Source organism: Pogoniulus pusillus, chromosome 2 (genome assembly GCF_015220805.1).
Source record: "Pogoniulus pusillus isolate bPogPus1 chromosome 2, bPogPus1.pri, whole genome shotgun sequence".
NCBI lineage: Eukaryota > Metazoa > Chordata > Aves > Piciformes > Lybiidae > Pogoniulus > Pogoniulus pusillus.
Window position 1 is genome coordinate 42,183,127 of NC_087265.1, and position 14,360 is coordinate 42,197,486.

Genomic DNA, 14,360 nt, shown 5'->3' on the forward strand with positions numbered 1-14,360 from the left:
TCCAGCCCAGGGACCAGTTATTCAGCAGGGACCTCCCAGTATGCTCTGTGAGACTGCCTCTCACCTCTTGTGAGCTGGGGGACTTCTCCCTCACGTGGTCTCTGAACCACCAAGTCTGTACCCTGAATTAAATGCTCTCTGGGGTAGGCTATAGAGGTAGTACCTGAAGGGACATTGTAGCCAGGTGGGGGGTGGCCTCTTCTCCCAGGCAACCAGCAATAGAACAAGGGGACACAGTCTCAAGTTGTGCTGGGGGAGGTATAGGCTGGATGTTAGGAGGAAGTTCTTGCCAGAGAGAGTGATTGGCATTGGAATGGGCTGCCCAGGGAGGTGGTGGAGTCACCATCCCAGGAGCAAAGCCTGGATGAGGCACTTAGTGCCATGGTCTAGTTGATTGGATAGGGCTGGGTGCTAGGTTGGACTGGCTGATCTTGGAGGTCTCTTCCAACCTGTTTGATTCTATGATTCTATAGTACCTTCACTGCTGGTTATTTTAACCTCAAGACAGGTATTACCCTTACCTTTGTGCCTGGATTTGGTGGTGTTTTAAATCTGGGGTAGGTGGTCTGGTAAAGAAGACAGACAGAAGGTTTGCTAGAGCTGAGGCACAGCTTTCACGCTGGCTGTTAACCCACCTCCTCTGAACTGTGCCTATTCACTTGGGTGCTGACAATACGTGTAACTTCTCCAAGTGCCAGAGGGACAGACAAGCTCTCCCACCGCTCACTGCAAAAAAGTGAAAGCTGCTCGGCTTACTGCGGCAGAGCCAACCTGTGAAGATACAACACCACACTTTGGTATGGCTGTAGAGCTTATCACCCCAAAATCAGGGCAACCTCCATCAGCAGAGCTAATCTACAGTAAAAATACACCTTTCAGGACACGCTTTGGGTCCCATCTGTATTACAAAGCAAGGTTGTGTTGCAAACACATCACAGTTCTTAAGGAATAAGAACACCTGGTTTAGATGCCTGTAGTTAGCCTAAATCCAGCACCTCTCAATTCATGAGGCCATTCTTCTGTATTTGCCAGTAGTGTTGAAAATCAAAGATGTTCACCCTCTGCTGACTTGTATTTTTGTTCCAGCTCCTGTGCTGCCCTTCAGCTGTCCCATCCCAAACATTTTTGCAGCTTTACTGTCAACTCAATCAGAAAAACAGCTTTGGCTAACAAACACCTTTACTAAAAGGAACAGCAGATTTTTCAGGCAGGACTGTGCTAGTGTCAACTGATCTGAATTTGACTATGTTAGCAGCATACTTTAGTTAGGAAATGAAGGCTGCAGTGTGGAGCCCACTGTATTATTAAATGTGTCTCACTGAACAAGTCAAGCCCCAGAAGGTGTAACAAATGCTGCTCCGAAGGTCAGACCATGGTGAGTCAGGAATGGCTCAGCACAGGCATGCTGATCTTTAGAAGAGTGCAGTGAGATTTCCACACTTCCTTACAGCAGAGTGAGATGTTGGGTGCACCTATGAAGTCCACCAGGCTGGCAGCACGTACCTGTCAAAACGGTGTGTCACCCACAGGGGACTTTTTGCCAGCTTACATGCAGCTTCTGAGGCTATGGCCTTGGTATGTGTGCCTCCCCTGCAAGAGCAAGAGCAATCTGCACCCACACATCTCTTCCAAGAGGTATCCTGTATGCAAGCACATCTCTGCTAAGTTGCCTATGTTCTGGGTGGCCAAAAGCAGGAGGAAAGAGCTGGTCAAAACACTCCTGATGAGTTAGAGAGAGCCAGGATAAAAGCTGCTGGAAGCACTGGCTCCCCAAATCCTCAAAATGAATGTGGAAAATGATTATTCCCAACAGAGGATAGAGATGTGTGAGATTGTTTTCTTTCCCAGCAGATGCCTTCCTGACATCTAACACATCTTCACTCCAGGCCCTGCATGCTTTGTGTGAGTGCTATAATTCAGTCCAAATCCTTTTGCTATGCTGATACACTTGGCTCCACAAAGCTGAGCACTCTCTTGTCATGGTGAAGAGGGGAATATTTGGAGGAGAAGGGCAGATTTGCCAGCTGATCCTCCAGTCCAGTGTCCACAAGAAGATTTTGGAGAATTGCAGGCCTTCCATTGCTGAAAGGCTACTGTGGATGTGTGCACACGTGCCAGCGCCAACAGAGAAGAGAAGAAGCCTGGACCACAGGCAGAAACACCTCTCCCAGTGACCTTCTACAGGTCACTGGAGGAGATTGAAAGGTTGATTCAAAGCTGATTCAAGGAAGGGGTTGAAAATATGTCAGGATTTAAGGCTGCTTACTGCTAGAAGATGTGAGGTATTTCAGGTTTTGGGGCAGAAAGTATCTGAGCTGTATGTTGTTGATGCACAGCTGCAAGAGACTAGTGTCACAGACAAAAGAGCTATAGCTAATCACCATGGACTTCTTTCAGCATGCTGCTTTACTGATGATTGTCTTCATCAATAAATGTTTGCAGGTAATGACTTACTTGAGTTGGATCTGCTCCGTGTGTTCCCCTCTGAGTTGGGGAGTGAGGTCTGTATGATGAGCTGTACTGTCTCAACCTCATCCTGCACTTTCACTTTGCTCCAGCAGATAGCTTGGATGTGCCTGGTCATTTTGGGAGCTCTAACGTCACTCTGCTCAGGAAGGACACAACATGCATTAGAACATAACACATATGAGGACATAGCAACACACAACCCACTAACCTCCCCTGTGAAGGAAGTTCCACTAATGCCTGGGCTGCAGCAGCATTTGCAATATAGAGCCTCTTTTGCAAAACCACTGAGCCAGTTCTCAAGTATTTTTAGACTCTGGATAATTTTGGCTGGTATTTTGTGATTATGCTAAAAATGGGGTAGTGAATAACTGTTTCAAGTGGTGGATAAAATCTACGAACACAAAAATGTATTTTACTAGCTCTGTAAATGTGGTAAATGTGAGCGCCAAGTGGGCAGTGCTTTCTGCTAAAAGAGGTAAGCTAAGCAGGTATTTCTGCAGGGGGACCCTCCAAAAAACTTCCCTGGAATATCAAGCTCTCCAGTTTGCTGTTAAGGTCCTATGGCTACTGTAAGAAACTTCAGGCTGAAAGAAAACTACTCTTCTTCACTTCTGAGACAAGCAAGCAAGGTCCCCAGCGCATCACTGCTTGAGTACTTGCCCAGGGCAGAGCTGGGCAAGTTTGTTAGCCTCTTTGTGATGTGCAGCATCAGTCTTTACAAAAACATTTCTGTAAGTAACTGCAAGCTCTTTTTATAAAGGCTAATTTATATCACATTAAATAGTCTTCTGAGTTTCATTTTATCTTAGTTTACTCTTGACTTCTTGTTTTCTTTCTTTTCCTGTTGTCTCTACTCTCCTAATTAGCACTTCATTGAGAAGGTAAAACCCGCTCTCTTCAAGTCATGTAAACACAACTGACCATTCTGCTTCAAGTAAAAGGAGTTTTCATAGCCATCCTAGGCAGCTGTCTGAAGACACTTGCTCTGTAAACTTCATTCAGCTTTTGCTCTATACTTTGTATTTTACAATGAATTGCAGGCTGCAGAGACCTGATTATAGGATATAACAAAGCCAATAGGAATGGGCTGCCCAGGGAGGTGGTGGAGTCACTGTCCCTGGAGGTGTTCAAGCAAAGCCTGGATGAAACACTTAGTGCCATGGTCTAGTTGATTGGACAGGGCTGGGTGCTAGGTTGGACTGGATGATCTTGGAGGTCTCTTCCAACCTGGTTCATTCTATGATTCAAAGGATGCTATTTCCACACCTCTCATGTAGGTTTGATCTCCCATGTAGGTTTGATCTTGGATAAAACAATGTTTTCACTTGTCCCTTAGGGCTTACCTCATAGGTAACAACACATTCTACAGACTGATGTTCTTCTATCCCCACAATCCATTTCTCCATTACAAAGGGTGGCTGAAAATAAAGAAAACCAAACATGTTGGGAGTTTTATAAGTTGCTCTTCATCTCCTGACACTCCAAGATTATTCCAACATTTGCCTCTTTTCATCCATTTCAGTACTGTCAGCATCAATACTTTCTCTTTTTTTGCTTTTAATCATATGAGATGAAACAACATATTTTAGAATTACTCTGTGTTTACAAAAGGAATCAGAGGAGAAAGTTCTATGGCAATAGGTAAGGCAACATAGAATGTTTCCATGGGGGCATAAATCTTTGTTGTACATGTACAGGGTCTTTTTCTGCTAGCCATACAGAGGCCAGCAAGAACAGGTTGTAGCCAGGTGGGGGTTGGTTTCTTCTCCCAGGCAACCAGCAATAGAACAAGGGGGGACAGTATCAAGTTGTGCAGGGGGAAGTACAGGCTGGATATTAGGGGAAGTTCTTCCCAGAGAGAGTGATTGGCATTGGAATGGGCTGCCCAAGGAGGTGGTGGAGTCACCATCCCTGGAGGTGTTCAAGAAAAGCCTGGCTGAGCCACTTGGTGCCATGGTCTGGATGACTGGATAGGGCTGGGTGCTAGGTTGGACTGGCTGATCTTGAAGATCTCTTCCAACCTGACTGATTCTATGATTCTAAATAACCCAGACATTCATGAGGATATTCCCTGCTGTATATATAAAAATGCTGAAGTGTGTGAAAACTTAATGTTGTTGTATCTAGTTATTGGGTTTATTTAGCTTTCAGCCTTTTCTTTTCTGTTTTCCTTTTTTTTTTTTGAAGCAAAAATGAAAAAGTCCAAGATGAAGATGAAACAAAACACTGCCCTGCAACAAAATGAGAAGAATTAAACAAAAGGATCACAAATGGGTTGTGACTATAAAAATAGTCTTAGCATGACTTGAATATGAGAATCTTTGTTGTCAAATACTTGTCAAATTTTGTCAAATACAGTTATTTTCCTTAAAATTCTGACTGCTGAGAATCTGTTTTTCATCTTTCCCTTTAGAAAACAAAATAAACAAACCAAACCTTCTCCCAGAATTTTACCCCCAAGATTCAGACTTTAAAGGGCTGCGGAGTTTGGAGTGGTTTATCAGTGCACATTAAAGCAGCATTCTAATTAGTGACCAAGCTGTACATTTTTTTACTGTAGAAATCATTTTCTTTTAAAGCTATTTTCAAGTGGATCATATTCATAAAACCAAACTAAAATAATAACAGCAAGTTAAATAGAGCCAAATTAAAACAATAGCAAAAAGAATGCCCTCTTTGTTATCAAAGCTTTCTGAGGCTTAGGGTAGAATCATAGAATCAACCAGGTTGGAAGAGACCTCCAACATCATCCAGTCCAACCTATCACCCTGCTCTATCCAATCAACTAGACCATAGCACTAAGTGCCTCATCCAGGCTTTTCTTGAAGACCTCCAGGGATGGTGACTCCACCACCTCCCTGGGCAGCCCATTCCAATGCCAATCACTCTCTCTGACAACAACTTCCTCCTAACATCCAGCCTATACCTACCCTGGCACAACTCGAGACTGTGTCCCCTTGTTCTATTGCTGGTTACCTGGGAGAAGAGGCCACCCCCCACCTGGCTACAATGCCCTTTCAGGTAGTTGTAGACAGTAATAAGATCACCCCTGAGCCTCCTCAGTAGAAACTATCCAAATGCTGGCTTGTAGATATTTACAGTCAGGTTCTGAAATAAGGTAAAATCTCAGTGACACTCAATGACAGATGTTCAGTGCTGTACTGTCTGCAGATGGAGTTCAGTCTCTGCAACCCATCATTGCATGAAAGAGGGAGTTTTAGAACCATGCAAAAGTTCTCAAATCATGTAAAAAAAAAAAAAAGAAAGAAAAGAAAAATAATAGAGAAGGAAAAAAAAAAAAGAGCCAGACAAATCACATGAAGTTTCAAACTGGAAATTTAAATCACTTTTTTTTTTTAACTCTTGTAAAGGAAAGTAGTTTTTGAACGTTCTTTTCTTTAAAAGAGGTAATAAATTCAGAGGCTATAGCATGGAATTAAAACAAGAAAATATAAATCAGTTCACTCTCTTATTTTTCTACTGTTAACATTATTGTCAGCTTAAAAGAGAACCAAAATACTTCCTATTATGATACAAATCTGTTTAAAATGTGCATTTTATTTAAAAGCTGTCAAGAGACAAGCACAAAAGTCGACTGCTGTGGTATTTTAATGTCTTTGTTTGAGATCTCTGAATTCGTGAAAGCTTTAAGGCTGTAAATACCTTTGTCATCTTTAAAATCTCTACATCAGGTAGGTTAGTGTTGAATGTCACATCTTTTATGTAGGTTATTGCAATTTCATCCCCGTCCATCTCCATGTACATTTTCCATTTACAATCCTATGAATAATAAAAAAACAAACAAACCAGAATGCTGGATTGTTAGAATACAAATTAAAAAAAATAACCCACAACCACAAAATGAAACAAAACTCAAACTACCCAAAACCTAATCCTCAATATATGGGGAGGAAATAATCCAACAAGAAAGAAAAGAAACAGTTATATATTTTAGGATATGCACATTTTCCAGTAAAAGTGGTGATGGAAAAAACCCCCTTGGGTTCTCTTGCTTGCTTCCCTTTTAGCTGTCCCCAAGACACAGTCACCACGTTGACAGGTCTGGATGTTTTCAGAGGTGTGGATCTCTGAAAAGTCCCCAGGACAGTCAGCCCATTCCAGTGGGTGGCATAGGAGCTCTGCATACCCACCTGGTGGTGGAGGCAGAGGGCAGTGGTGGGAACTGTCTCTCAGGGTCACAGCCTGTGCTGGCAGCCAGCCCCAAGGACATCTTCCCAGTAATCATGGGAATAAATGACCAGAGGGTCTGTGAATCACTGCTAAGACAGTCACTCAAATAACAGGCAAGAGGATGAGCTGGTTATTACAGTTCAGTTATTTCAGATACTGAGTGCCCAGTGTGGCACTGAGCATCCTGAGTGCCCAGTGTGGCACTATTAATTATAAGCAAGCTCAGCTTAGAAAAATCACAGTGAGTTTAATAAATGAAACTAATAAAAGGTATCCTTAAGTAATCCCATAAAATGAACACAGACACAACATCTAACACTTTGTACGGGTATGAGGCTGCAAAAGCTGATGGCTCTGGCAGCATCCTGCAGGTCATCTTGCACTGGCTGAGGGGGTTCATACCTGTGACCGTGGAGGCTCCCACTGGGGACCACAGACTGCCTGTTCCACAGTGTAAACCAGCCACTGTTTGCTGGTGTGCCTGGCAGGTGCTCTCTAAGGATTAGATACTGTCTTGTGCAATAAACTCCTCCAAAAATCAATGCCCTGAGGGGGCTGCAGTGAGGCAGCAGCCCCCCATCTCCATACAGGCAGGAGGGGATCTGCCTTTTACAGAGGCAGGAGCTCCTCCAGACTTGCTGGGGATGCAGGAGAGTCTGTGTTCATTGTGTGCCTCCGTCTGGGCCAATGCACTCTCACATTCTCCTCCATTCTGCTAAGAAAATGCAGAAGCATTTGGTGGGGACACAGATGGCCACTAGGGCCAAAGGCTTGCACACACAAACGTGCAGCAGCCTAGAAAGTGTCCATGTGCACATGCCATTATCTGCTAGCGTTTGCACGTGTGGCTCTCATAAAAGTAACGTAGGAGCTCAGCCCCAGAAGTCTCAAAGCTTTCAGCCAGGCACTGAATTGACAATTCCAAGATAAAAGAAAACTGGAGTACAACAGATTCCAAACAGCATCAACAGATTATGCTTATGAAAGCATTTGGCCCTGTGTGTCCATCCATCCCCATTGAACACTTCTGTGTTTTACGAGCAGAGTGGACATAACAGTTGGCTTTCGCATCGCCCCGGTGCCAGTTTGAGTGTTTGGAACAGCAGTTCATCGGTCAAGCACATTGCACTGAGTCTTGGAGGCACTGAGTTCAGGTTCCAGTTGTCACTGGCTTCCTGGGCAGCCTGGTTAAGTTTGCCAAGGTCACACAGTGCCTGTTTCCTAACCATGAACTGTATCTCTTTGCAGGTCGTTTTTCTGTTGTGAGCTAATCCAGGTTTATGCCTGTCCCTTCGCAGAGAAGAGGTGCACCGGCCCTGATATTGGCTGAGAACCATATGTGCTGTGTAACTGAGCAGGAACAGTGAACTGAGTTATCTTTGACTCCTCTTTGTCTCCCAAAATGTGCTCCTGTCCCTGGCTCACGCTGCCCTTGTTGCTGGACTTCCTAAATTCATGCTGCCTGGATTCTGCATTGCAGTCAAACCCAAGGGTAGAGACAAGGTGCTAGATGACATCTATACCTTTTACAAAAACATCCAAGCCAAGGAAAGAACAAAAACAGTGACATAAAATCCTATCCTCCAGTTCATTCAGCGCATCTCCTGCTGCGAGACCAATGCCAAGCGCTCAAGAGCTAGAGCTGCACCTCGTGCCAGGGTTCCTGTGCCTTCACGACTCAGGTTTTTGTGCTGTTCACTCACATCTCCCTCCAGACCCGAGCTGACAAATGTGAGCTCGTGTTAATAAAAAAGGTAACTCAAACGCCTGTTTCTAAAGAAAAGGCTGACAAGCTGTGCAAATGCAGGGTCTGGCTGGCGGTGGGCACCTGCCAGGAATGCCCACCCCCTTGTCAGATCCGCCACGCAACGCAGGAGCCCTCTCCATGCAGTAACGAATCAGGCTGCCCCACGCAGCTGCGGATGCTGAGCCCTGCACAAACGCTGCCTTCCTCGGCTCTGAACCGCAGCTTCAGAGAAAGAAATGCACTCTCCTGCCCTTCAAATCCAGCCCCAAAACCTTCAGTCCTCCTTGGAGTCCTCTCTCTCCAGCCACACCACAGATACCAACAGGGCAGATTTCCACACTTGAGTGTCTTCTCCTTGCTCACTCAAAGATATGTGTAGTGTTTTCTCTGGAAAGCTATTCATTTTGCATTAGTGTAAAATCATCAGTGCAAAGGAGAAAGACAGAAAGAGAAATAAAAAGAGGAGAGAAAAGGAAGGGAAGGCTGGGAGGGAAAAAAAAAGATAGAAAAGATAGAAAGGAAAAGAGAAAGAAGGAGAAGGAAGGAAAAAGGCGGGAGCTGGGTGACTTTTGAATCAAGGCACTTAGGAAATATCCAAGCAAAGTAGGTGGCTACAAACTCGGTAACCATTTTGTTCAGCCACACAGTAAATAATGCCAGACCTGTGTGCTGCAGAAAGGGACACACTTCCCCTGTTTTCAAACTGACTTCTGGGTTCTTATTGAGCAGTGAAACAGGAGAGAGATGCTCAGCCACTTAAGCAAAAATGTGGCTAGACTAACCAAGGGTAACTATTTCAGTTCTCTGATGAATTGGGGCCACAAGATTTCTCAAGACTGAGACTGCACTTAGTCCCAGACGTATGTGGGAAAGTAATCTGGAAACAGCTCATTCAAAATACCTGGTTGGTAAATGTATTTACACCAGTCTTGCAAAGAGACCTCCTGGGACATCTTATAATTCCAGCATTAAAACATCAGCATCACCTTCTTTTGTTACTATTCTCAGAACTGAGAGGGGCGACCAGCAAAACTTTGTGTGAAGAACGTTTCCCAGTAGCACCTTGGCAAAGCCAATAAACCAGCAAGCTCTGCAAATGGCCTTGGAGAATCATGGAATCATAGAATCAACCAGGTTGGAAGAGACCTGCAAGATCACCCAGTCCAACCTAGCACCCAGCCCTATCCAATCAATCAGACCATGGCACTCAGCCAGGCTTTGCTTGAACACCTCCAGGGACGGTGACTCCACCACCTCCCTGGGCAGCCCATTCCAATGGCAAATCACTCTCTCTGTGAAGAAGAGAAGAAAAGCAAATGCACCTGTTATTTTGAGGCATTACTCCTCCAGCTTCCAAACAGAAAATAAGGACACTTTAAACAATATTATGTCTCAGGCTTACTGTGGTGACAGCACTCCTTTAACCCCACATGCACTGACATCGGCAACAACAACAAAAAAATAGAGGAGGAAATTAAAATAAGCTTTAAAACAACAGATGTCCCCCACAACAACAGCTTAAAACTCTTGCTGGGAAGACATCTCCTTTTTCTAGGAAGTCCAAACCCAGGATTTGATTTTAAATCAGTGATTGCAATAAACTTTGTGGGGTTTTTTGTGTGTGTGTGTGTGTTTTGTTTTGTTTAAAGGCTGAAGGAAAAATGGGAACGGCAGCGTAGCAGGCAACTGGATACTGGAAGAAAAGTAAGCTGTAAGGCAAGATGAAACAAATAAGAAAAAATGTTGGTCATGCTGGTACTAAAAGTAGTAGCATGTTGATGATTTAGGTCCCTAGAAGCTCCTTTACATTCTTAGCTATTATCTATCTCAGCTGCTGAAACCTGCTGTTTTAAAGGCATTAGAGTTGAACATCTAGTGACAGCACTTGGGTTATTTATCATTATGTATCACCCTGCCACACTATATTTTATTATTCTGGATTTAAAGGAAGATAACACAATTATGGTTAATTTGCTTCTCTTCTTTATATATATAGTGTCATGACCCACCGTGGCTTTGTCCCATGGGATATTTTTAACCAAAAAGAAATCCACAAGAAACTCTCCCTAAAAATTCCATTAATAACCTCTTGTAGCGTGTATAGGTTGCAGGGTCTGGAACTAAGAATGTTTTAATCTCTTCAGCAAAACAATGTCTCATAATGATGTACAGGACTATTGCTGCACTGATGAAGAATCATACATAATTCAGCACCTTTCACTTGGCACCACTGTGATATCCTCATTAGCAGTGGCTCACAGTGGCTGTCAGATGGTGTCCATGCGAATGCAGGCATTATATTGTCTTTGAGATGTGCAGCTGCTTCCATGACACTGCCAGTATATAAAAACATGACGCCAGTTTGTTTTATTTAGTGCTAAACCTTCCAGTTTGTAAAAACAAGGCTGACACAGAGCCTGACATGAGGCAGTGAAAATAATTAGCTCTCATTTTCTCAGCCTCCTATTTCCTTCTCCCCGCTGTGTTCTCTTTCCACTAAACCACCACATGTCAGTCGAAATGGGAGGCAATTAGTGGGCTCATTTCAGTCCCCACAACTGTGCTGAAAAGAAAGTATTTATGATGGCACAATGAACAGCTGAAAGATTAAATAACATTTGCCTTTTGAAAAGAAAATGACTTCTAGCTAAATGGGCAATTTTTGATTATTCTCAAACAAGCTTAGAGTAGTTGGTTTTTAAAATACAAGAAAGGAAAATGAGTCATTTTTAGGTGAAAGAATCAAATAAAACTTGACACAGTAATGCAAATAACTGATGTTTTATTGCAAAATATGTAAATGTGTTATACCCTTAACAATGGCTGGTGTCTCAGGTCAGGGCAGGCTGCTGCCAGCTAGGCTCCAGTGAGAGAAGGTGGCTCCACCACCGGTTTTGTTTCAGCTGTGCAGGCAGAAAAAAAGAGGGGTGGAGGGGAGCCCTTCCTAGAGAGATGGTCTTAAAACCTACAGAAACAAAGCAAGCAAAAGATGTATTTATGTTACCAGTTGCCTGGGTGCCTCTCCTGCAAGCTGGAGCCCTCGCTCCTCTGCAGGGCAGGAGGCTCTGACTGGGAGGAGCTCTGCCTGCAGAAGCCCAGGGCCTCTTTAACACCTCTGCAGACCACTTGGCGCTACCAAAAATAGCTGTCCTGGGACAGTGCCTTTCTTGAACGCTCCACAGCACTATGAAGTTCTGCGCTGCCCTGGAGGGGAGCATACTGGGGATGCTGCTACATACTGGGGGCTTTTGCCCCAAAAAGAGTGACAGCCAGGATGGAGGATTCTGTGATGATGGCAGTCGTGGCCCTTGCTGGAGGAGTTACCAAAAGCTGCTCTTGCCAGGTGATCGGAAGCCAATGAGGACTGCTGCAGTCACAGCCATCAGCATCCACAGGAGCAGCCTGCCTGCAACCGTGGGACTGTAAGGGATGAAAAAACACAAGTCTCTTCCCTGAGGGCGACAGGGGTGCCCTCCTGTACTCTCTGACCCAGTCCTGGTGAGGGGCTCCGGTGGCATTTCCCATCGGGCTGCTCATGAGAACAGCACTGGGGCCGTGCAGGCACCATGTCACTGCCAGTGCAGACACTACACCTCACACACAGGGGCTTGCAGTCAACTACGGGACCAAGGGTGTGCAGGAACTTGGGAAACACATCATCAGGGCCACAGGACATTGTCCTGTGCATGCTGAGGACAAAGGCCCCTCTTCCAGGCTTTTGTCAGGAGAGGCCTTGAGCACAGCCCTACGAGGAGAGGCTGAGGGAGCTGGGATTGGTTAGCCTGGAGAAGAGGAGGCTCAGGGGTGACCTTATTGCTGTCTACAACTACCTGAAGGGTGGCTGTGGCCAGGGGGAGGTTGCTCTCTTCTCTCAGGTGGCCAGCACCAGAACAAGAGGACACAGCCTCAGGCTGTGCCAGGGGAGATTTAGGCTGGAGGTGAGGAGAAAGTTCTTCACTGAGAGAGTCACTGGACACTGGAAAGGGCTGCCCGGGGAGGTGGTGGAGTCGCCGTCCCTGGAGCTGTTCAAGGCAGGATTGGACGTGGCACTTGGTGCCATGGTCTAGCCTTGAGCTCTGTGGTAAAGGGTTGGACTTGATGATCTGTGAGGTCTCTTCCAACCCTGATGATACTGTGATACTGTGATACTGTGACATGCCAAGCCTACAGACCACAGGGAACTTGCCTGGCCTTCTGCAGATGCATCCTTCACTGAGGCTCTATGCATGAGATACAGTATATGGAAAGTAGCAAGTTAATTCAGAGTGGCCAAGGTATAACAAAGCTTGAGATTAAAAAGTCTAGGAAGTCAAATGAGCAAAGTAACTAGCTGAAAAGTTTGTCTGCCTCTTCAGGATTATGGAATAATTTCTGATAGGAGTCTCTGGCTCATCACTGCCTACACAAGGACTCTAAAAGGAGGCATTGGCTTGAGTTTGACCTCAGTTGCATGTGGATGCCACATCTGGGAACAATCCCAATGGAAACGGTGGAGTTGTACCAGCTCCATCATGTGTAAAATCAGTATGTGGTCCAGAGAAGCCTCTCTGAAATAAAGTACATGGGGCTCAGATCACTTGCTCTAAACTTCTAACAGCTGACTGCTGATCCACCTCCTCAGCCAGCAGGTTGAACCAGGTCTTAGTGGTGCTGGTTATATTTAAATGGCACACAGGCACAGCTACTCTTGTATTAACTATTGTCTTTTAGTAGTGAAAGCATTGTGCTTCTTGAAGAAGCACAGGCATTGTGTACTGTGTCCAGTTCTGGGCCCCTCAGTTCAAGAGAGATGTTGAGGTGCTGGAACGTGTCCAGAGAAGGGTGATGAAGCTGGTGAGGGGCCTGGAACACAGCCCTGTGAGGAGAGGCTGAGGGAGCTGGGGGTGTGCAGCCTGGAGAAAAGGAGGCTCAGGGGTGAGCTCATTGCTGTCTGCAACTACCTGAAGGGAGGTTGTAGCCAGGTGGGGGTTGGTCTCTTCTGCCAGGCAACCAGCAACAGAACAAGGGGACACAGTCTCAAGTTGTGCTGGGGGAGGTCTAGGCTGAGTGTTAGGAGGAAGTTGTTCCAAGAAAGAGTGATTGGCATTGGAATGGGCTGCCCAGGGAGGTGGTGGAGTCACCATCCCTGGAGGTGTTCAAGAAAAGACTGGATGAGGCACTTAGTGCCATGGTCTAGTTGACTGGATAGGGCTGGGTGCTAGGTTGGACTGGATGATCTTGGAGGTCTCTTCCAACCTGGTTGATTCTATGATTCTATGTAATTAGAGAGGGTTCAGAAGATAAGGTTTTGAGATAAGGTTAAAACCCACCACATTAGACAGTACTTGCAAGTATCTTGCAAAGGAAAGGTCAGATAGAACTAATTTCTCTGCCAGCTTTACTTAGTGATTTAAAACATCTACAGAGCATGAGGAATATGTATGACTGACTGTAGTGAGGAGGGGGGCAGGTTCCTTTAAGATGACCACAGAGACAAAGTCCAGTCTGAGGGATGGACCTGGTCCTCCCAGGATGTTGTAACATTGGCTGCTATCACTCTCTTCTCCACCCTGCTTGTCTTCCCTTCATTTCTTTTCTCTGGGAAGAGAGGCATCCCTAATTATCTCGTGGTTTGTGTAGGGGAGATGGTTTCTAGCTGGCAGGGAATTTTGAGCTGCATCATGTGGCCTGCTGAGGCAGATTCAGCCTACTCCTAGGTCTGATGAGAGTGGAAGGGGTGGAGGATTCTAATTTAGTCTGATAGACTTGGCCTAGTTTGTGCATGTATTCATTCTACCTGATTGCCTTTTGGATATATGCACCTGTAAACAGAATCTCCCTTTAAACTTCCAATCAGTGTGCAACACCTTAATGTTCACTCCCCAGATGGAGTAAATAGCATTTCTGTCCTCCAGTCCCAGGTAGCTGGTGGCCCTAAACTGGGACACTGATAAACTACAAAAATGGATTTTCA

The 14,360-nt window shown here is 45.2% G+C and overlaps 1 protein-coding gene across 1 annotated transcript in view; it reads right to left on the minus strand.

Moving 5' to 3' along the window:
- The window catches only part of MAP3K20 (mitogen-activated protein kinase kinase kinase 20), a 106,098-nt gene that overhangs the window by 4,420 nt on the left and 87,318 nt on the right, over positions 1–14,360 (minus strand). Inside the window, exons 17-19 of the mRNA XM_064162538.1 lie at positions 6,133–6,249; positions 3,813–3,887; positions 2,455–2,605 (exon numbers count right to left, since the gene is read on the minus strand). Of these exons, the coding sequence (XP_064018608.1) occupies positions 2,455–2,605; positions 3,813–3,887; positions 6,133–6,249 (343 nt within the window). The remainder of the gene's footprint in view (positions 1–2,454; positions 2,606–3,812; positions 3,888–6,132; positions 6,250–14,360) is intronic.